Genomic DNA, 19,275 nt, shown 5'->3' on the forward strand with positions numbered 1-19,275 from the left:
TTTCATTTGCTGTACATTCACAGGGAGATTGATCAAAAAGAATGTACTGAGTACTCAAGAATTTATAATTATGGTAGGCCTTTTATCATAACACATGATTTTTTTATTCAGTCTGCATTCATACAGTCTCCATTCCTAGAAAGATCTACAGAATGCACAATCATGAGGTTCAAATCCTCTATTACGAGGAAAAATAAAGCTATTGGTCTGAATTTAGAAATATTTGACCCATACGTTTTACTCTGAACCACCCTCAGCAGAGTCCCCAGAAGTATTTACAGCTGAATTAGTCACTAAGATTTGTCTCTTTATAGTGAAGATAAGGCTGTAAAAGAAAACTTCACTTTTCTTCTGACAGCCTTATTTTATTCTCTGATAAAGAACTTGGCTTCTGGGGGCTGGAAGTCTCTCGTCCAAACGCTCACAGGGGTGACATAAATAAGAATTTAACTTAACTCATAGGCATCCATTTAAATTCTAAAGATGGATACAAACGCAGATACCCTATCTTAATTTAATTATTCCCTTGGGATGCTTGGGGAAGTATGGTTCTCCTCTACAATATCCCTTAGCAAGACAGTAAGTGACTATCTATTTCAGAAGAAAATTCTTTGTGTGTGAAATGGAATTGAGCTTTGGCTGACATGATTTTATTCATAGTTTTGAGTTGTTTCTATAGTTGTGTGCAAACTAATGACCTTGAACAAGTAATCTCCAGTGACATACTACAAGTTCAAAGAAAAAGTGTTGAAGTGGAACCAAAGTGACTGAATGTAGTCACTGAGGCAAACATCAAGTAGGGCAGTACTCAAAAGGGCAAATATATAAATATACACACACACACACACACACACACGCCTATATATATATATATATATATATATATATATATATATAAATGCTTCTTTTATTATATTGCTTTTCTTCAGAAAAAGTCATAGAGTATTTTAATGTTATTTCTCCAATCTAATTGCAAATGGTCAGGTTTCTCTGACAGAGAATTGGAAGTGAATCATTTTCTTTCTCAAAGCCATAGGATGATTACTATTCATTAAATGCTGCAAAAATTATCCAGTTACAGAACTGCTGTATGAAAGGCTGTTCTTTAAAAGTTCCTGATAGTGTAGCTTGTCCAGTTCAAGCCAAGAGAGTAAAAATAAGGTCAAAATATCTCATTTTCCATTTTTGCCTTGCAACAATACTGATAATAATGCAAAGAATGATGAGATTAATTCAGGATAAATGATCTGGCCAAGTCCTTTGAATACAAAGAGAAAGATATCAGAAGTTTAATCCTTAAAGTTATATAATTTATTAATTTAAATTATATGAAAACTCGAGGCATGCATGAAACATTAAAAGACTATAATACACTCTCCATAGTAAAATGATTCAATAGAAAATCTCTGGGAAATTAAGCTTTTATTTTATACTTAAGAATTAAAGTTTCTCACTTGCTTATATTTTTCTTCATCACCTTCCCAGCATTCTTATTATGAGGCACACTGAGAACATTTGCTTTGAGTTCACATGAAAGATTTAGTGCTATCTGAACAGACACCTGCCTGTTAATCAAAATCAGTAATTGACCTATGGCTGTAAGTCATCATTCAACAAGGAGGTAATGCAAAAAAATAAAAGTAGAAATAAGAGGCTTTTAGTTCTTCTTCACTTGTCCACTCCGTTAATCCGTACCTAAAGGACTGACGATTGCTACTGTTGCCTTAACATGCCATGAGCATGCTTATGATTTCTTTTACCTAGGCTCTGCTTTTTGTTCATAGCTATCAAGTATAAAGTGATAAACAGAACAATGTGATAATTAAATTTTATTATTATTTTCTCTGCTTTGGCTCCAAAGATCAGTTTGAGAGTCTCAGCTTTTTACTTGGTTTACTCTTACTTTAGAATGAAATAATCTGTTATAAATTCCTTTGTCAAAGCCAGAGGGCTCTCTGCTTGCCAGCTGTCATTCAGTATGTAGGAAAGTTCATTTGACATTGTTTTCCTGTGTCAAGAAGAGAGCAGTCCATCTAAGAATCTGGATTCCCCTTTAGCCAAATCAAAAGAGGGCTGCTCTTTCATGGGCTTGTACCTATTAAGTAGGATCTTGAGGACCCACCAACCCCATACCCTGCCATTCCAGTTCTATTTCTCTGTATCAAACTGTGCAATTTTATATTGTCTCCTCAGACACAGATAGTCCTCACTTTGTTCTGATATACATGAATTTCAGTTACTTTTGGTTTAGTTAAGTAGCACCAGTCCCCCAATAACAGGGTTCACCTATTGGTTATCATAATATATTCACTGTGAGTAATTACATTAAGCACACATTTTACTACTAACTCTTCAGTCCACAAGTCATTACTTAACAGATGCACATCACCATCAATAATTCATCGTGTCAATTCTGTCAAAGTCTGAAGGTGATCATTAGCAAGTTCATGCACAGGCTTTTATGTTTACTCTCTGTCTCCAAGTGATAAGCTCGCTATCATTTTACAAAAAATAAAAAGGATAATTGAAATTGGCCAACAGAGACGTAAGTGTAGTATAAAAAGGGAAAGTGATAATACTAACAGTGAAATTTGAATAGCATCACAGACTTTCATACCAAGTTAGTTGAGAACTGCCTCTGGAGATTCAACCTCATCCTTTACTCCCACTACTGGGATGCCTGTTCAAGGGACATGCAGGCTGAGCTTGCTCTGAATACCTCAAAGAATGCTCTTAGGTAGAAAAGTAGGTAGAACAGGAGGTTGCCCGTGGTGTGACATTGTGAACTTGCACAGAAACTTCCCACTCCAGCTGCTGCTAAATTACATTTGGGTCAAACAAATGTGACATTTGGCACTAGAAATTTCCAAGAAAAATACAGCAGAGATTTATTTTCTTCTTTAATAAGAGTACTAAAACTCTTTTTTTTTTTTTTTTGGAAAGGGCAATAGTAAAAGTCATAGGCTTTGTGGATCATCTTGTGTATTTCTTTCTTGCAACCACATGACCACTGCAGAGTGAAAGCAGCCATAGACAACAGGTAAACGAATAGGTGAAACCCAATGAAAGTTTATGAATATTAAAATTTGAATTTTAAAACATAAAAAACGCATTATGAAATTTTTTTTCCCAATCATTATAATGTACAAACTATTCTTAGTACATAAACCATACAAAACAAATGGTAGGCTAGATACGGCCATAGTTTGACAAACTCTGCTTTAAAAATATCCATAAATTATAAATTATTAGGAGAAAATGAAAATTAAAAAGCTTAACAAATGTTCATTGGTCATAATAATTTATTTATGTCTTTTTTTTTTTTATCTTTTTTTGAGATAGAATCTCACTCTGTCTCCCAGGCTGGAGTGCAGTGGCATGATTTTGGCTCACTACAACCTCTGCCTCCCAGGTTCAAGCAATTCTCACGCCTCAGCCTCCCAAGTAGCTGGGATTACAGGTGTGTGCCACCATGCCTGGCTAATTTTTGTAGAAATGAGGTTTCATCATGTTGGCCAGGCTGGTCTCAAACTCCTGACCTCAGTTGATCCGCACTCCTTGGCCTCTCAAAGTGCTGGGATTACAGGGGCGTGCCACTACACCTGGCCTTGGTCATAATAATTTAAAGAGCTCTTCATTTTCAGAAAGAAATTAATGAAATTTTCAGATAGCAACTTGTATATGTGATTTAACTCATCAAAGTGGCCTTTCTCGCTATGTAAAATATCAACATTGTCCCCTCATTTTGTAATCTCCATTCCCCTGTTTTTACTTTATACTTCTGAATAAATAATCATCACATAAACTATTTTCTACTAACTTTTATTGCTTATGGCCTCATGAATAGAACTTAAGCTAAAACATGGTAGAAATTTTTATAGTTTTGTTCACTAGCACTAAAAACAGTGACTAGGCGGGCCCAGTGGCTCATGCCTGTAATCCCAGCACTTTGGGAGGCCAAGGCAGGCAAATCATGAGGTCAGAAGTTCGAGACAAGCCTGGCCAACATGGCGAAACCCCATTTCTACCAAAATTTAAAAAAATTAGATGGGTGTAGTGGTGGGCGCTTGTAATCCCACTACTTGTGAGGCTGAGGCAGGAGAATCGCTTGAACCTTTGAGGCGGAAGTTGCAGTGAGCCGAGATCATACACTGCGCTCCAGCCTGGGTAACAGAGTAAGACTCCGTCTGAAAATAAATAAATAAATAAACAAACAAACAGATAAATAAATAATAAAAAAAGAACAGTGACTAGAAATTAGTAGGCACTCAATGAATATTTGTAGCAGATTTAGATAATCCTAAAAGAATGAGTTTATAATCTGGAAACCCAAGAAACATATAAGGAGCAGACAATAGAAAGGATATCATTTTAATTATATTTCAAAATTAATAATTTCTAATTTTTGAAATAAACATTTTTAAAAGGTCATGTTTTTGATTTGGGAGAAAATAGCAGCAGCATTATCAGAAAGTGGCATCGTCTATTCAACACGTGAGCACCTAAACAAATAATTGTATGATATGATTATAATTAGTCAGACTTCCAAATATATGAAGTCATTACTTATTTCTACCCACATTTCAGAGGTGGGTATTGCAATGGGCACCGGTAGAGATTCTTGAGTCACTTAAAAGAAATAGCTCCAATAGAGCCACTTACAAAAATATTACAAGTTATGTGCAACAAAAATACCTCAAATTAGAACCTTAAAACAATAGGTGAAGTATCTAGTAAGAATAGTATAATATTTGTGACAATAATGATGTGTATAATTGCTATAAAATACAATCAATTATATTAAGCTTATAATATAGAATAACTGGTTTAATATAATTACCTGATAAAGATTAAATTGATATTGATATTAAAATTTTAATGCACATAAAATTTAGAAAACAATGGCTAATACAGTGAATTTAAAATATATATGTGCAATTCAGTTTTTCAAGAATATAACTTTATGTTTTTATAACCAAACTTATTTTGCTCACAAACTTTCTCTCAGGATAAACTGTTAAGACATCAAAAGCTTGCTATCAAGAGCTTGCATTTTAACTGTATTTGCTCTGTGAAGAATAGAAGCCTCACCTCCAATGAGTAGAGGTTTAAGTGTGACAGAAGTTGCCACAAATGAATCATATAAGTCATAATATTTCAAAATAAAGCTGTTTCCATCATTTATTGAATCAACATTTGGTTAAGTTGTTAACTTAAAACAACTTAACATGTAAACCTCTGGTCTTGCATCAGTATATACCTCAAAATGTCTCAAAGAAATAGGAAATGTTTTTACTCCCATTTTGCATATGAGACACACCAACATTTACAATACTTAATTACCCTACTAAAGTTTATAAGTGTTACACAACTTTTTCAATTTTATTAAAATAAGTGAATATCATGCACCCAAAGGTATTTGGAGTTGTTGATGAGGAGTTAGGCTCTAAAGTCTATATATAAGCCAAAAATAATAAAATAATTAAATTTTCATGGGCAAAGAATATTAGTCCTTACCTGAGGAATGGAGATCTAATGAAAGTTTTTACTGTATTTTATCTATATTTATATTTTGTATTTTACTGATCATGCTAAAAGTCATGATAAATTAATTTGATAGTAGAGAGCTGGGTGGATGGGACTGGAGAGAGAGACTGCAGATAGGGAGATCACCATCTAACATACTTCTGTGTTGTAAGAACAAATAAATCCATTTGAGAAGCACATGTTTTATCCCAGGACTGCAGAGCTGAGGTGATAAAGCTTCAACTAAAGTGGTGGAAATGTTGATGTAAATCAGACAGTCCTTAATAACTAATTAGCCACAGAAGGCAGAGCAAATCTGATAACTGATGTCTGAAGCCAAGTTAGATGGAAATATTGCTGATAGGGTGTATCCCAGATAGTATATTGATAGTTCTCTGAAAGTAGGAAATATAATGACTTTGTATTGAATTATAGAACTTTTATTTGACATTTATACAACATATTATGGCCTAGATATACTTACAAAAGAATAAGATCTATCTATTTTGTGTCTAAAAGTTGCTTTTGTTAAGTGAACATTATGTTAAGTGAAGTAAGCCGGGTGCAGAAAGACAAATACAGAGTGATTTCACTTTTGCGTAGGAGATAAAAAAAGTCAAACTCATAGAAGCAGAGAGTAGAATGGTGGTTACTAGGAGCTGAGAATCTAGTGGTGAAGACTGGAAAAATGTTGGTCAAGAAACACAAAATTTTAGTTAGGTAAAAGGAATAAGTTAGAGATCTATTATACAATAGATCTCTATGACATAACTATCGTTAAAAACAATGTGTTGTCTATTTGAAAATTGGTGAGATCATGCCTGTAATCCCGGCACTTTAGGAGGCCAAGGCAGGAGATCACTTGAGGAAAGGATTTGAAGACTAGCCTGGCCAACATGGTAAAACTTTGTGTCTACTAAAAACACAAAAATTGGCCATGGTGGTGGGCACCTGTAATCCCAGCTACTCAGGAGTCTGAGACAGGAGAATCTCTTGAACCTGGGAGGCAGAGGTTGCAGTTAGCCAAGATCCTGCCATTGCACTCCAGCCTAGGCAACAAGAGCAAAATTCTGTCTAAAAAAAAAAAAAAAAAAAAAAAAAAAAAAAAATTGCTGAGAGTAGATTTTAGCTGTTCTCAGCAGGGAAAAATATTTGAGGCAATTTATATGTTAATTATATTGACTGAGCCATTTCACACTATATACATATTCAAAGTATCATGTTTTAAACCTTAAATATATTAAACCCTTATTTTTAAATTGAAAAAAAATAAAAGTTGCTTTTTTTAACATAAATAATTGTTCTTTTAAGAGAATATACGGCCATGAAATTTAAATTTTAAAAAATGAGTGTTTTAGAATACTTATAGTAAGATTTTTATTTTAATAAGAATATATTAACTGAGACCTTTATAAACTTGTATTCACTTTCTGGACATTCATTTTCTAGACAAATGAATTTTGTCTAGAAAAATTTTCTGGACATTCATATGTATATTTTTGGACATTTAAAGATATTAATTTCATGGTTCTTCATGCCTATAAGTAGAACAATTTTAAAATGTGGGCTGAATTTTAATGTAATATCTGTTATATCAGATTTTAAAAACATGTTTTTAAAAGGTAAATCTCAATGGAAATTAATAAAACAGAATTTGAAAATAAGGTAAAATTATAATATATTTATAATTTTGGTATATAAAATTAATTTATAAAACATGAAATTGAAATAAATATAATAGAGCAAATATAATTTTTCAATTATATAATTTTTTATATTTCTAATATGTTTCCTGAAATCATAAGGTTTATTTAGCTGGCCTGAAATTTATTCCTTCATACACTGCACTTGAGAACTGAGTCTAATCTTTAGTAAAATTCTAAATAAAAATAATATAATAAGAATTAATGTATATCAAGTATTTAGCAGGCCTTTTAAAAAAGTCATTCTTAGTAGCAGGGTATGGTGGCTCACACCTGTAATCCCAGCACTTTGGGAAGCCAAGGCAGGCAGATCATAAGGTCGGGAGATAGAGACCATCCTGGCCAACATGTTGAAATTCTGTCTCTACTAAAAATAGAAAAACTAGCTGGGTGTGGTGGTGCATGCCTGTAATCCCAGCTACTCGGGAGGCTGAGGTAGGGGAATCTCTTGAACCTGGGTGTCGGAGGTTGCAGTGAGTCAAGATCCTGCCACTGCACTCCAGCCTGGCAACAGAGCAAGACTCCGTTTCAAAAAAAAAAAAGTGTTATTCTTAGCACATCTCATCATTAACAGGTTAAATGTGAGCAAAAGAGCAGAAGAAATAATACAAACTTTGGAATTATATACAATCCTAGATTTAAACTCTACTTACTAAATGGTAGAAACTAAAAAAGTTTCTCAATCTCTTCAAAATCAAAATGAGCTTGGAAAATACTCTCAAGATAAGTTTGTTGTAGGAAGTAAAGAAAATGTTGCATATGATGGTGTTTGGAAGGAGGTATTTAAAATATATGTCACTGATGTGAAAATGGCAGATACGATGCAGGACTAATTTGCAGCTCGCACTCGGATGGACAGAACGGCATGAGGAGACTCACATAATGAATTTTTGCTCCAAGAACTGATGCAGGAACATAGCAGGAAAACCAAAGGAATTCACAGTCCCTTTGAAAGAAGTGGCTTGCCACAGCACACTCCATGAGACAGCTAGAAAACTGTGAGTGCCTAAAATGTGAGAGGGGAAAGTCAGCCTCCAAGCACATACCCTGACCTCACTGAGGGAACCTGAAAATCCAGATCACAAAGGAAGTATTTAACCTTCTCTAGAGCTGAAACAAATTTAGAGAGCCAAGTGAAATATAAAAATAGAAGGAGAAGCAGGATGAGCCCTGTAGGCAGTCCCAGTGCCCAGAGAAACCATTTCTAACTTTATCTCACAGAGGTTCTTGGTGAGGGCAGTCAGTGGAATTGGGAAAGGACCACAGGGAGAAGAAAATCTCCAGCTGAACTTTTAAATAATTTTGACTAAATACGATTATTCCTGGGTACAATCCAGGGTGGAGTGCAAATGGGAAGTACAGGCCATAGGAACACAGAGGCTAAAGCAGGTAGGGAGAGGTAAGGCCTAAAAACCCTGCTTGCTTTCTCAGCAGGGAGGCTTGTAGCCTGGGGTGAGACCTCATCCCTGCTCACTAGCTGCCTGGATATAAACTCCATGCCGATGGTGGGGCAAGGTGGGAATAAGACTGGCCAGTGTGGGACCTGGGTGAGGCCTGTCATTGCCAGCTTTCCGCCACTTCCCTGGCAACCTGTATGATGCAGCAGAAACAGCCATAATCCCCCTGAGAAAGTAACTCCACTGACCAGAGAACCACACCTCCGTCCCCCACAGTGGCCACAGCAAGCCCTACCCAAGGAGAGTCTGAGCTCAGATATGCCTAACCTTGCACCCACCAAGACTTTCTCTACCTACTTTGGTAGTCAAAATGAAAGGCATAATCTCTTAGGAGCTCTAAGGCCTCGCCCATTGCCTGAGAAACCCAAAGTATATTTATCCAAGAAATCTTAGGGCGAGTTTATATCAGCTGATGCTCTCTTGAAAGTACCACCTCCTGGCTGGAAGCCAACAAACTGCTAGCACAACCAGCATTTGAGGAAACCAGCACACTAAACACAACTACAACCAAGGACCCTCACACAATTCACTTCACTCCCGTACTACCTCTGCTGGAGCAGGTGCTGGTGTCTGTGGCTGAGAGACCTGAAGACAGATCACATTACAGGACTCCACAGACATTCCCCAGCACCAGCCCAGAGTACAGTAGCTCTGCTGGGTGGCTAGACTCAGAAGAGCAAAAACAATCACTGCAGTCCAGCTCTCAGGAAGCTCCATCTCAAGGGGAAGAAGAGAGCACCACATTAAGGATTCATTGTGCAGGACAAAATAATCTGAACGCAGCCTTGAGTCCCAGATATTTCCTCTGACATAGTCTATCCAAATAAAAAGGAACCAGAAAAACAATTCCAGGAGTATGACAAAACAAGGATCTATAACACCATCAGAAAATCACACTAGCTCACCAACAATGGATACAAACCAAGAAGAAATCTCTGAATTTCCAGAAAAAGAATTCAGAAGGTTGGTTATTAAGCTACTCAAAAAGGCACCAGAGAAAGTTCAAAAACTAGGTAAAAAAAAAATTAAAGAGCTGTGAGGCAAAGCATCAGATAACCTATAAAGAAAAACCTAGTAAATTAATATCAGATGTCTCAACAGAAACCCTACAATCTAGAAACTATTGGGGTCTTATCTTAGCCTCCTTAAACAAAACAATTATCAGCCAAGAATTTTGTATCCAGTGAAACTAAGCTTCAAAAATGAAGAAAAGATACAATAATATTTAGACAAAGAAATGCTGAGAGAATTTGGCACTGACAAGCCAGCACTACAAGAACTGCTAAGAGGAACTCTAAATCTTGAAACAAAACCTCAAAATCCACCAAAATAGAAGCATAAATCTCACCAGGCTTATAAAACAATAATACAGTGGGAAAAAAAAAAGAAGGTATTCAGGCAAAAACTAGCATGATGAAAATAATGGTACCTCACATCTCAATATTAACAATGAGTGTAAATGGCCTAAATGCCCCACATAAAAATTACAGAAAGGATAATAGTTCACCAGCCAGGTATCTGCTATCTTCAAGAGACTCACTTAACACATAAACACTCACATAAACTTAAGGTAAATGGGTGGAAAAAGATATTCCATGCAAATGGACACCAAAAGTGAACAGGAGTAGCTATTCTTACATCAGACAAACAGACTTTAAAGCAATGACAGTTTAAAAAGGTAAAGAGGGACATTACATAATGATAAAAGGACTTGTCCATGAGGAAACTATTACAATCTTAAATATATATGCACTTAACACTGGTGCTCCCAAATATATAAAACAATTATTACTAGACCTAAGAAATGATATCAATGGCAACACAATAATAGTAGGGAACTTTAATACTCCACTGACAGCACTAGACAGTCATCAAGACAGAAAGTCAACAAAGAAACAATAAACTTAAACTATACCCTGGAACAAATGGACTTAACAGATATTTTGAGAACATTCTACCCAACAACTGCAGAATATCCATTCTATTCATCAACACATGGAACATTTTCCAAGATAGACTGAATGATAACCCACGAAACAAGTCTTCTCAGATTTAAGAAAATTGGAATTATATCAAGTACTCTCTCAGACCACAGTGGAATAAAATTGGAAATCAACTCCAAAAGAAACCCTCAAACTCATGCACATACACAGAAATCAAGTAATCTGATTCTGAATGATTGTTGGGTCAACAGTGAAGTCAAGATAGAAATTTTAAAAATTATATAAACTGAATGATAATAGTGACACAACTTATTAAACCTTTCGGGATAGAGCAAAATCAATGAAAAAGGAAAGTTCATAGTGTTAAATGCCTACATCAAAAACTCTAAAGAGCACAAACAGACAATCAGAGGTCACACTTCAAGGAGCTAGAGAAACAAGAACAAACCAAACCCAAACCCAGCAGAAGGAAAAAAAAAAAAAAGAGCAGAACTAAATAAAATTGAAAAAGAAAATACAATAGATAAGTAAAACAAAAAGCTGGTTCTTTGAAAAGATAAACATAACTCAAAGACCATTAGTGAGATTAACCAAGAAAAGAAGAGAGAAGGTCCAAATAGCCCAATTAGAAATGAAACGAGATATTACAACTGATAACACAGAAATAGAAAAGATCAGGCAGGACTACTATGAACACCTTTACATGCACAGGCTAGAAAAGCTAGCAGAGATGGATAAATTCCTGGAAATATACTACTGTCCTAGATTAAACCAGGAAGAAATAGAAACTCTGAACAGACCAATAACAAGGAGCAAGATTGAAATGGTAATTTAAAAAAAAAGTGTCAAAAAACAGGAGTCCAAGACTCGGTGGATTGACAGCTGAATTATATCGGATATTCAAAGAAGAATTGGTACCAATTCTATTGAAACTATTCCAAAAGATAGAGAAGGAGAGAATCCTCTGTAAATCATTCTATGAAACTCCCATAACCTTAATACCAAAACCAGGAAAGGACATAACAAAAAAGAAAACTACAGACCAGCATCCCTAATACACATATATGCAAAAATCCTCAGCAAAATACTGGCTAACTGAATCCAACAGCATATCAAAAAGATAATCCACCATGATCAAGTTGGTTTCACACTAGGGACGCATGGATGGTGTAACATATGCAAGTCAATAGATGTGCTACACAACATAAAAAGAATTAAAAACAAAAATCACATCATCATCCCAAGAGATGCAGAAAAAGCATTTAACAAAATCCAACATCCCTTTATGATTAAAACCCTCAGCAAAACTGGCATAGAGGGGACATACCTTAAGATAATAAAAGCCATTTATGACAAACCCACAGTCAACATTATACTGGATGAGGAAAAGTTGAAAACATTCCCCCTGAGAACTGGAACAAAGCAAGGATGCCCACTTTTACCACTTCTATTCAACATAATAGTGGAACTCCTAGCCAGAACAATTGGACAAAAGAAATAAATAAAGGGCATCAAAATTGGTAAAAATAAAGTCAAACTGTCGCTGTTCACTGATGATATGATTGTATACCTAGAAAACTACAAACTCATGCGAAAAGCTCCTAGATCTGATAAAAGAATTCAGTAAAGTTTCAGGATACAAAATCAATGTACACAAATTAGTATCACCATTATATACCAACAGCGACCAAGCTGAGAATTAAATCAAGAAATCAACTCCTTTTAAAAGAGCTGCCAAGAAATAGGATAACATATTTAGGAATATACCTAAGTAGAAGGTGAAAGACTCTGCATGGAAAGCTACAAAACACTGCTGAAGGAAATCATTGATGACAGAAATAAATCATTGATGACAGACGGGAAACACATCCCATGTTCATGGATGGGTAGAATCATTGGGAAAATAATCATATCGCCAAAAGCAATCTAAAAATTCAATGCAGTTCCCATCAAAATATTGTCATTCTTCATAGAACTTAAAAAAGAATTCTAAACTTCACATGGAATCAAAAAACAGCCTGCCTAGTCAAAGCAAGACTAAACAACAACAACAGATCTAGAGGCATCACATCACCCAACTTCAAACTATATGATAAGACTATAGCCACCAAAACAGCATGGTGCTGCTATAAAAATAGGCACACAGACAAATAGAACAGAATAGAAAACCCAGAAAGAAAGCCAAATACTTACAGCCAACTGATCTTTGACAAAGGAAACAAAAACATAGAGTGGAGAAAGGACACCCTATTCAACAAATTTTGTTGGGATAATTGGCAAGCCACATGTAGTAAAACAAAACTGGATCCTCATCTCTCATTTTATACAAAAATCAACTTAATATTAATCAAAGACTTAATTAAGACCTAAAGTTATTAAAAATGTAGAAGATAGCCTCAGAAAAATTATTCTAAAGATTGTCTTAGGGAAAGACTTTATGACCAAGAACTCCAAAGCAAATGTAACAACAAAAAAAAAACGATAGATAGGACTTAATCAAACTAAATACGTTTCTGCACACAAAAGGAAATAATCAGCACAGTAAACAAACAACCCACAGAGTGGGAGAAAATCTTCACAAACTATGCATCTGACAACAGACAAATGTCCAGAATCTACAAAGAACTCAAACATATCAGCAAGAAACAATAAATAATCCCATCAAAAAGTGGACTAAGGACATGAATAGATAATTCTCAAAATAACATAAATAAATGGCCAACAAACATATGAAAAAATACTCAGCATCACTAATGATCAGGGAAATGCAAATTAAAATCACAATGTGATACCAGTTTACTCCTCCAAGAATAGTCATTATCAAAAAATCAAAAAATAATAGATGTTGACATGAATATGGTGAAAAGGGAATACTTTTACAATGCTGGTGGGAATGTAAACTAGTACAACCACTATGGAAAACAGTATGGAGATTCCTTAAAAAATAAAACAGATCTACCAGTGGATCCAGCAATCCCAGTACTGGATATCTACTTAGATGGAAAGAAGTCGTTATATGAAAAAGACATCTGCACATATGCATGTTTATAGCAATACAATTTGCAGTTGCAAAAGTATGCAAAAGTATGGAACCAGTCCAAATGCCCATCAATCAATGAGTGGATAAAGAAATAATGGGGTGTGTGTGTGTGTGTGTGTGTGTGTGTATGTATGTATATGTGTGTGTATATATAATGTGTGTGTATATATATATACACACATGCACATACATACATGCCATGGAATACTACTCAGCCACAAAAAGGAACCAAATAGTGGCATTTGCAGTAACCTGGATGGAGTTGAAGACCATTATTCCCACTGAAGTAACCCAACAATGGAAAACCTAACATCATATGTTCTCAGTTATAAGTGGGAGCTAATCTATGAGGACACAAAGTTATAAGAACAATACAATGGACTTTGGGGACTTGAGGGGAAGGATGAAAGGGTGGGGGTTAAGGGATAAAAGACTACACATTGGGTACAGTGTACACTACTCAGGTGATGGGTACACCAAAATCTCAGAAATCATCACTAAAGAACTTATCTATGTAAACTAAACACTAACTGTTTCCCACAAACCTATTGAAATAAAAATAAATAGGTAAGTACATAAATTGGGGGGAGAAAAAAATAAAATTTCAATTAAATGTACATATGTGTGTATTTATGTCATTGATATAATATCTATCATTTACAAATAATCAGTTACTGAGGAAAAGTGTCCTAGATCCATAAAATTCTTTTCTGCTTGAAGGGTCCTATGGGAAGAGTTGTGTAGGTAACAGAGATCTTCTAACTACATTTTGCTTTTCACATCTTCAAAATGTTACAAAGGTGAATTTCCTATTAACACAGTTTATATTGATAAATAGTATATTATACTTCAAAGTGAATTTATAATTCGTAAATATATGAGAGATTTGTCCATTTTGGATATCCATTTAGATCAGTTAAATTAGTTACAATTTAAATTTAGTAGATGTTTACTGAAAGTCTACAATTGATCACAAGTGTTATCACAATTAATAGTATTTCTAAAATTAGAAACATGTAGTTTCTGTTGTGAAGTTGTCTATCATTTGAAAAAGAGAATTAATGTATAACAGGAGAACAAATGAGTATTCAATAATTTGTACTTGTAGTTTTGAATATTTGCTAATGATCACTCAGTTCTAAGACATGTATCAATTCCTGTTTAGGCTCCAGATTTTGAATTACACTCACTATTAGAAGCGTGGGATTTGATCAAATTATTAATGAATGGTCATTTACATTGTAATTAGATATGTTCTAATTTAATACATGTTAGAATTTAAAATATGAGGTGGGATTATTATTCGCATTTTAGAGATGTAGAAGTTATAACTGAAAATAATACTATTAAATTTGTGAATATTCCAAAATTAATTAACTATGAAAATGTCAAGGAGTCTACCTTACAAATATCTAAAATATTTGAAACATTTCAGAGTGTTAATGGTTTAGTTATAGACAAAATATCTACTCTTCAAAATTTATAGGACATAAAACAAGTGAAATAATCTATGGAGAAAACTTTAGAATAAAAGAGAAATAGGATGCTTCTGACTGTTTTAGAATAGAAGACTTAGGCTGAAATGCCCTCTAATTCTAATACCAGCCCACTTGGGCAAATTACAAAAAAAAAAAAAAAATATTTGCATTGCTCATCTTACATGAAAATAAGAGAAATTTTCAAGGGCAGTCAAATAGCTGAAGGAACAGTGAGGTGAAACCAGAGAGAGACCTAAAGGAATACAAAAGCCAGCATTTCTTGTGGACAGAGGTTTCCAACAATGAGATCTGAGGCATCTGCCTTGGGCCAAACTCAAGGTGGGAGAACAAGGAACCACAGATCTTGCATTAAGCCTGGATGGTTAAAGGGGGCTGACATGCCTCTATGTTAGTGATGCCTTTGGTTCTGGGTTGAAGCAAATTCAGGCTAATTAGAGGAAGGCATCTGCAAAATTTAGGCCCCTAAGAAGTCCCAGAGAGTAAAGAAAACTAATTATAACTTTAAAATAATATTACCTAACACAGAAGGAATCAAACTAACATGAGTGAGAGTTGTCAGAAGCAACAAACAACAGATTTAGACCCCAACATTTTCGATGCTGAAATTATTAGCCACAGGATATAAAATAAAATGTGTAATTGTTAAGAAATAATGGACAGAATGAAAAAAAAAGAACATTGAAATTCATAAATAAATATATAAATGTGAAAATAATTCAAGAAGTTTCAGATATAGACAACCTCAAAATAACAAATACACAGGAGCTTCTGCTTTTAAACATGATGGATTAGTTTGTATCAGACAAACTGTTCCCACATGAGTAACTACAAAGCTTCAGTTCATAGTACAAAATTTAGGTGTTTAAAGACATTAGAGACTAAAAAATACAGCTAACACTTAAAAATCTGAAGTCCCAGAAAGAGGGGACGTGAATGGAAATAAGCCTGACATTCTTTACCATTTTTGCCTTTAATTGATTCACAAGCAGCTCTAGGCTAAGAGACTTTGCATACGTGTGGGCTGAGGCCACCAGGCAGTCTGATGAGGCTGAAAAGATACAAATTGCAGTTCAGGGCAATCAAGGCAATCAGGACCTTAGACTCCTATCCCTCAGTAAAGAGAATGGCAGGGCAACACTGCTTGTCTTCTCTGGGCATTTGCTGATTTTGAAGATGTACACAGCAAAAGGCAGAGATCCAGGCAGAAAATGGAAGTTAAGATGATAAACTTAGTTTATAAATAGTTGTAAGGCATAGATTTATCTCAGAACCAAGCAAAGCTAGTTCTGAGTTAAAAATGAAACAGCATTCAGGGCTCACCAAGAATGAGTGGCCCTGGTATAAAACAAGAAAGTGAAACAAGAGTAAGGCAGTCCTCACAAACACTAAATCTTGGTCTCAAATCATCCAATTCTTGCTTGGAAGAAGGCAATTTTCTCTTACTCTAAGTGTTTGCCTAAAAGAAAGTAAATTCTGTCTTAGAAAACTTAATATTATCCAGAGCATCTATATATTTTCTTATACAATATCCATCATTCTTTCAAACATTGCCAGGTGTGTTATGCTACCTACTAGATATTTACAGCAGGCTTCTGAAGTATCAAAATTATTTCCTTTAAAATAAAGAAAATGACGGGATTGTACCATAGGCTGTTACTACTGACCAAACAATGCTCAAGAAACTGCAAAAAATGCAATAATTAGAAGACAGGTACTAATATATCAATATTCATTATTATATGTGTGATTAAATGCATAAAAATTAAAATACAAAAAGTTCAATCTCACTAATAAGAAGAGAAATATAAATATAATGACGAACACTTGGGGATTGATTATACGACTCTATATTTTGTTATGTTAAAACTTATTCATAAAAAAATTTTTGACAAGACAGTAAAACTGTCATTCTATATAACTTGGTAATATTATAAATTCTTATATATTTTCTAAAAAGAAATAAGCTTATATGTCACAAAGGCTTTCCTTTCCCACCCAGTAATTTTTCATCTAGATGTCTATTTAAGGAAATACTCAGCGATTAGGATAAACTTTTATGTATGTGGATGCTAATGGTGGCATTATGTATATAAAAAATAATTGAATCCCAGCAAAGTGTTTAATAATAGGGTTAAGCTCAAGTAAACTGTGACATTTCCATGTGAATAATAATTAGTGAGCAATTTGAAGTGTCTTTCAAAAATGTAATAACATAGTTTCACGCATACAATGTAAGTAATGACTACAAGCAACAAAAGTAACAACTTCAAGGATGTTAGTAAATCTATATATACCTATACTTAGGTGCCTAGCTATATAATGTCCGAGAGAGGAAGTTGAATACCATGATAAATAGGTATATTTCTATAGAAATATAAATAGTTATATGTGTGTATATATATAGTTATATGTATATATATACACATATATTATATAGATATAGATATAGAGATTATATATCTGATGTTTTTTGAAGTAAACATCAAAATCACCATCCAGATTCTGTCTTTTGGGAAAGAGATTACCCCAGACAGAAGATATTTTATTGTGTTTTAAAGAAGTTTCTAAGGTTTTCTTACTTCAATAATAGTGTATTCTAAGCTTTAGTACCTTCTCCCAGGACGAATATTCTCTTTTATGTGTGCCTGTATTCATCCATGTGATGACAAACATTTAGCCCTTTTACTGTCTAGATTTGCTATGTACTTATAAAAGAAATCTCTTTTCTTTAGACTTCTGCATTGTCATATGTTACAGGAGTTGCTGTTTTCCAAAAATAAACTATGAAAACCATCTAACAGCCATAGGATATCTTTTTGACAGATAACAAATAAGAATGTGTCATTCCTTATTGATTACATAAGTTTTTTCCCTTCAGCTACAATTTTGAAATCTCCGTTCACAATGATTGAAATAAGTTTGTTTTTTGTTGTTGTTCTCATTTATCTTAATAATTTAAAAAAAGATGCTGAATATTTGGTCATACTCTATTGTTGCCAATTTCAGTTTTTTTATACTTACTAGAAGTATCTTATGGTTAGTTATATCATTTATTAGAAACAAACATGAAAATTACACATTTTAAATATTATTTTTCTTGTGTACTTATTCAGGAAAATTAAGACAGACATAAGAAAATCTGAAGAGGACAAATTTTTGGAGATTTTTCCAGTAACTCTAAAAGCATAAGAATAAAATCTTTAAATGCATATGTTTAATTTTAAACAAATGATTCACTTTCTTTTGAAGGACTGAATTAGTAAACACAATTAAAACTATAAATTATAACTTTTACCATTCTTATACTTCTTTATAATTGTCTACTTATTTATCTGGCTTCTATGTGACATTCTCAACTTCTCAAAGATTCTCTTCATAATTGAGATCCCAGGAAGAATTTGCCTAGTATTTTACATTTCTTAGCATTGAAATACCATTCTCAATATGTCCAAAAAATTGTTTGGCCTGTGTTAAGTGACTCAAATCTCTTTTTTATTTTATATGAAATCTTGTACATAATGCACAGGAAATGAATAAGGAACTTAAAGATGAATAAGAAGCAGAAAGCACCTACAGACCAAAAATAAGAGATATTTAATTTCTCTCTTAATCTGAAATAACAATAATTAAAGCTAAGTTTATGTAAATTTTTGTGATATTAACCATTACAATATTAAAGCTGCATCACAATATAACACAGGATGTATAGTTATATAAATCCAAAATTATATACCTTTGTTGTTATCCATTCCTCCTACAGCATACAAAGTTCCAACTGTAGATTTTCTGGGTTTAGTTCTCGGACTTTGCATTAAAGTTCTTCTTTCTGGCAATAGATGGTATTTCATTGCTTCTAGAATCAGTTTTTGACATTCCAGATCATTCTTAAATAATGCATGATTTTCTAGGTCAGCCAATATCTGTGAATAATACACAATCACTGTTAATAATGTTTTCAAAGGGATGAACATTAGGTCATTACTTAAAATTAGAAGTTTAATGTCTATGATATTATCCTTATATTGAGCAGGATGCAGGGTGTAGTAAGAATCCATTACAGCAACAAATAAAAATGTGTAAAATGAATGGCTTTCAATAGAGACAGAA

At 33.9% G+C, this 19,275-nt stretch overlaps 1 protein-coding gene across 1 annotated transcript in view; it reads right to left on the reverse strand.

The window, feature by feature from the left end:
- Window positions 1-19,275, reverse strand: part of KLHL1 (kelch like family member 1) — a 438,469-nt gene that overhangs the window by 109,832 nt on the left and 309,362 nt on the right. The window contains 1 exon segment of the mRNA NM_001195300.2: window positions 18,902-19,088. Coding sequence (NP_001182229.1) covers window positions 18,902-19,088 — 187 coding nt within the window.

The sequence above is a fragment of the Macaca mulatta genome, chromosome 17, assembly GCF_049350105.2.
Source record: "Macaca mulatta isolate MMU2019108-1 chromosome 17, T2T-MMU8v2.0, whole genome shotgun sequence".
Taxonomy (NCBI): domain Eukaryota; kingdom Metazoa; phylum Chordata; class Mammalia; order Primates; family Cercopithecidae; genus Macaca; species Macaca mulatta.